Below are 5,741 nucleotides of genomic sequence, written 5' to 3' on the forward strand. Positions count from 1 at the left end.
AAGCTCAAGTGGTGTTTCTGTCAAACATCTTCAGTGGCTCAACTTTACAGGTGTGTTCTCTCTCCATGGGGCTTCATCTGCTTACCAAGAACAGCCACTTCAGGATGTTTGCGCATGTTTGATGCCTTCATATTTGACAGTTTTAAATTGGAACAAAGCTATTTATTGGAAATAATCAGTGCTGCTTTTGCTTTTTTTATGTCTCAGTTGTTGCAGCTAGCCAGGCATCATGGCAGAGTACACTCTGGATGTGACTACAGGGAGCATGACGCATGCAGGCACATTTGATAACATGTACGTTACCCTGATTGGTACTGAGGGGGAATCTGAGCGCACTAATCTGACCAATTTTGGCTTGGATGATAAAACTGGAAAAGTAAGTTGTGAAATTACAATAACTTCATATTTGTTTTAATAGATCCTGTAACCTTAATTTTATTCTCTTTAGATTATATATTAGCAATATCTTCACCGTACCTTGAAAAGAACAACTTGAAACAGTAATTTATTTGCAGTTTTTTCACTTGATGGGAATTTTGCCCAAAACGTCAGAGCGGGAACAGTTTTGGAGGGCGCCTAATATATAGACATTTAATATGTGAAGTTAGTCTACATGCAGTGTGAAAATTTTAAGCGGTTTGGTGTATTTCAAGATTCCTAATTGCGTCATCCTCTCCAACCACAGGTGGGAACGTATTCTGTGACTTCACTTTTGTCTTTAGGATGTCTTCTCCTCCTCAAGTTGGAGAGAGATCCTTTCCATGAATCCCCACAAGAGGATTGGTTTTGCTCCAAGATAGTGGTGAGGACACGTGAGGAGGATGAAACTATTTTCCCCTGCTACACATGGCTGTCCAGGGGTGAAACTGTGTGGTTGAGAGGAGGGAGAGGTTAGTGTATTAATGTATTTTCTCTGTCAGGCAAAATTTAAGTACTTGTTGAGTCACAGGAATTATGTAAAGGCAAAAAACTATGTATTGCCCCATTTGATTATGTCTGTATAAAATATTTTTTAAACGAATCAGTGTAGAAATATTTTTTTTTTTTTAAATCTATCTCTGGGCTGTAATCCACACAGCAACTAAAGCTTTTGAGGATTTCCATCCTCAACTAGCCGACCAACGGAGAAAGGAATTACTCAAACAAAAATTAATATTCAAGTAAGTGCTCCATCAATATCAAGTTAGTTTCACAAGTTGTACCTCATTGAACGTTGACTGGGAAGCTTATTCATAATTTATTTATTTATTTATTTATTTATTTATTTTTTTTTTTAACCACCCATCTTTATTTTTAGGTGGGAGAAGTATGAAGAAGGAATGCTGTACATCTTAAACATTCAGGATCCAAATGCTATTCCTGCAGAAATCAGATTCTCATTCTCAAAAGCTTTTCAATTTAAATACTTAAAGGAACAGATGTAAGTGCTACAATCTGCCATTAATTTAAAAAAGCCAATCCTGGACTATCAAACTTGTAGTTGTTAACAAAAGGGAAACACTTTTTTTTTTTTTTTTTTTTTTTCTTTATCCAGGGAAGCTGAGCTCAAACTTAAAGGTCTGATAAACTCAACTGAGCACTGGAAAAGCTTTGAGGCCATGAAGGGGGTGTCCTGGTTCAAAAAGTCACCATTGTCAGGTAGGATCTTAGTACAGCATGTTTTGTTTTATTTCTAAAATATCTCTGTAAAAATAACTAAATAATTTAATACATCCCAGAGTATGTGTCGGAGCACTGGAAGGATGATGACTTTTTTGGATACCAGTTTCTTAATGGAGTCAACCCCTTTGTGATCCAACGTTGCTCAAAGCTTCCTGCCAATTTCGCCATCACAGAGGAAATGGTGAAGCCTTTTCTAGCCAATGGAAGCTCTTTGACTGCAGAGATGGAGGTACGAGAAGTGCATTTCCTACAATTCATGTTTTTTAAATACTGTTTCCTCTCATTTCTCACCCTTTTTCATAATGACTCACATTAGTAATTTTATATTTTACAGAAGGGTAATATATTCATAACTGATTACAAAATCATGGAAGGTCTTCCTACAAGAGTTATTGATGGTAAAACAGCAACTGTGACTGCTGCTCTCTGCCTGCTGTACCTGAATCCAGAGAAGAAACTACTGCCCATCGCAATTCAGGTTTCCCTCATCTGCTGAATTATTTCAGACTTGTTACATTTTGTGTTGATCACATTCTGCAAACTTGAATATGCCTCTTCCCTCAGCTCGGGCAGCAGCCATCAGAAGACAACCTGATTTTTCTGCCTAGCGACTTGGAGTCTGACTGGCTGCTGGCCAAGATATTTGTGAGGAATGCAGATACCATCCATAATGAATTCATCAGTCATTATCTGAGGACTCATCTACTGGCAGAAGTTTTTACAATAGCGACACTTCGCAACCTCCCAACGATTCACCCTCTGCACAAGGTAGGCTGTGTTTCTTCCTAAATTGAAGTGCAGCTTTGCAGGCAGAGATTAAAATTATTTACATGTTCTTATTTGGTACATGTTGGTCACTAGTGTCCCCTCGCTTTCTCCTCTTCACAGCTGCTGATCCCCCATTATCAATATACCCTCCATATAAACATTCTTGGCCGTGCTCTGCTTTTTGGCTCTGGCAGATATTTAGAAAAAGTATGACTTATGAACTCTTTCTGTAGCTCAAAACCTTAGGGGAAAAAAACTACAGTCTACTGTAGATAAATAACAAGCTATACCTCTTATTTATTTTCTAGATTTCAATTGAAACAGATGGACAAATGGAACTACTGAGAAGGGGGCTCTCCCAAACAACCTATGCCTCCCTCTGCCCGCATGAAAACATTGCAGCTAGGGGACTGGAGTCCATCCCCAACTTTTATTACCGAGATGATGCACTGAGGCTGTGGAACATCATCAACAGGTGAACTTCCTGCTTGCTGACAGTCAACCCTGTTTTCATGGAGTGAGGATTAAATATCGGGCAAATTTAGATAAATTAATTGAAGAGGAAAAGCTAAAACTAGATGAGCATTAACATTCTGGGATATATCCCAACATATTTTAAAGATTTTCTTGCAATTTTGACATGTATTCAACATTTTAATACTGATACTCTTATTGTTGTCCTCAGCTTTGTCAAGGCAATCGTGCCATATTATTATCCATCTGACAGCGAAGTGTCAGCCGATTTCGAGCTCCAGGAATGGGTCAATGAGATCTTCTACTATGGATTTCTGAGAAATGTTGACTCAGGTATCTCACTTGAGGCTACTGGTCAATTATTCTCCACTCCAAACGTCTTGCATAAATATTTACTACATAAGATGTTGAGGCCTTGCAGAAGTCCCTTTCTCTAGGAGATAAACAGATCAGGTCCTACCGCTATCTGTATATCATCCTTTTTTATTTTTAAATGTAATCATTTACTAATATCACTTGATTTTTCACTTGAATCATGATTGCTTAAAATGACTGCTAACCAAGTAAAAGATTATGTTTTTAATTTTCCAGGCAGCTATTTGTCATGAAACTTAACTTGCACAGATTTGCACCTTGTTTGAAGTAGGTAATCCATGATTTCTAAATCACATTGCCTGGGTTGCAATTGTAACAACATATTCACACCCATGGGTAGAGAAGGAATGCATTACAAAATCTAAATAGTATGACATTCTGGGGAAAGAACAGCAGTAAGTAAAATGAGGATGTAGTAAAATTAAGATAAAGGAAGCAAAAAAATACAATAATGGCCCTACAAAAATGTGATGCTTTGTTAGGAATTAGCTCTATACTGTATTAGATTTATTTAACAAGAGCATTCATGACAGGAATCCCTTCAAGCTTTCAAACTGTGGAGGAACTCATCAAGTTTGTCACTATGGTGATCTTCACGTCATCATGTCAGCATGCTGCAGTGAACATTGGACAGGTAAACATTTTATAAATCATTTTTGAAAAATTATCATTCATTTTTTATTTATTTATTTTTTAAAAAGGTCATAAATTTTAATTTGTAAGCTGTATCTCTTAAGTTTGATTTTCTAGGTTGGATTCCCAATGGTCCGCTGTCACTGAACCATGCTCCACCAACAACAAAGGGACAGTCGAGCATGGAGACCATCTTGGCAACTCTGCCAAATAAGTCATCAGCAGGACGTTCAATGGCAATCTTGTGGCAGCTCAGTATCAAGTATGAGGATTCTGTAAGTAAGACTTGCAGCTTTTCCATTCAAAACTGACACAAGTTGGACTAGCAATTGTCTCTTCATAGACTACCAAATACGCCAACATGACATTTCGCTCCTGTCTTTGTCAGGTACCTCTGGGTACTTATCCTGAGCAACGCTTTGATGAGCCTGCGGCCTTACAGATGATCAAGGATTTTCAAGCAGAGCTGTCCTCCCTCAATGTGGCTATTACCAAGAGGAATGCAGACCTTGAGCTCCCTTACATTAACATGAACCCTACAAAAATAGAAAACAGTATAACTATTTGACCAGGATTACATTTTCAACAATGGTAATGTTAAAGTAAAGAGTTATCAAGTATTGTGTATCCGCTGAGACAGTGACTCATGTACTTTAACTGACGCTAACTTATCCTGAAAGTAAAGATTCATACATTTATAGGGGTGATGTATTTTTTTTCATTAGGTATGTGTGTTGTTGTATGTGTTCCAAAAAAACACAATTCTGGTCTATAGTAAACAGCTTTGCAGAAAGCAACAGTTCAATTAGACTTGAGACAGGCCATATTAAGTAAATGCTTCAGATGTGGCCGAAAGTGTTGGTATGCCCTCATTGAAACAAAGCTCCAGTCTTCCTTAAAGTGTTGAAATTAAAAGCTCTTTTGCCATACCCTGCATCCCTTTAGTTTTCCACAGAATAAACCAGAGAGGCTATGAAAGGAGCTGATTTTGCTCATTCTACATAGATTTTCTAAAATGGCCTGGACCCTTACACGTGGTAATTAAATAAGTAGATTGTGGTGATATTTCAAGGAAACTATTATCTTACAGGTGTCTTCAATCTGTGGAATTCAAGGCTCTCTTCAGAAAAGTGTTTCAGGGCACTGAGGAACCTTGGCTACTTTAATATGTGGAGTGATTTGTGAACTATTGCTCACCCTTGTTGCCTTTCCATTGTTCCAAAGACCTACTAAGAGGTCCAGGATAGTCCAACTTCTTCAAACAGCAGAAACTGTAGTGCCTGTGGCAAATTTGTCTTAAGCAGTAAAGCTCCACTTACAGGAGTATGCATCTGTTATGGTCATATGTCTCATGGCAAACATCTCTTACAACAAACACTTACTCACTAGTTATGTGATGGTATGCCCGATGATGTATAAAATTATCTTTCTGGGGAGGTTATAATTTATAAATCTGAATTCTAATTTGCAAAATGTTTTGCATAAGTAGATCTGGCCTACTATGAACTCCAGTGAGAGAGTTCATCAGAGAAAAACTGACAAGCCATCAATAAAGTTTGAATTACAAGGCTGTATCTTTATGTAAAAAAGAAAAGAAAAAAAAAAGGTCACCTAAAATTCAACCATGAGTATGATCTTTGTTTATTGCCTGCATGTGATAGCTTAAATCCTGTTGTCTCTGTACTGTACATTATGCATTACATTAAACTACTATGAAGTATAAATAAAACTTGCACTTTCCTAATCTTTACATGACAGATCTTTTCAGATAAAAAACATCTTTATGAATTTCACATCATGATTTGTTGAATGTGGATTAAATACATAGG

General features: G+C 37.3%; 1 protein-coding gene across 1 annotated transcript; it reads left to right on the top strand.

Annotated features, from left to right (window-relative positions):
• The first annotated feature begins 229 nt into the window (after nt 1–229).
• LOC130160756 (hydroperoxide isomerase ALOXE3-like) lies at nt 230–4,610 on the top strand. Its single transcript, XM_056363453.1, has 13 exons — nt 230–376; nt 662–890; nt 1,279–1,420; nt 1,535–1,638; nt 1,719–1,891; nt 1,997–2,140; nt 2,227–2,430; nt 2,551–2,637; nt 2,739–2,905; nt 3,116–3,237; nt 3,813–3,913; nt 4,017–4,187; nt 4,301–4,610. Exons 1-13 carry the CDS (start codon nt 230–232, stop codon nt 4,478–4,480), a joined length of 1,971 nt encoding a protein of 656 aa, XP_056219428.1. The 3' UTR covers nt 4,481–4,610.
• Nucleotides 4,611–5,741: the final 1,131 nt, after the last annotated feature.

This window comes from Seriola aureovittata, chromosome 19 (assembly GCF_021018895.1).
Source record: "Seriola aureovittata isolate HTS-2021-v1 ecotype China chromosome 19, ASM2101889v1, whole genome shotgun sequence".
Taxonomy (NCBI): Eukaryota; Metazoa; Chordata; class Actinopteri; order Carangiformes; family Carangidae; genus Seriola; species Seriola aureovittata.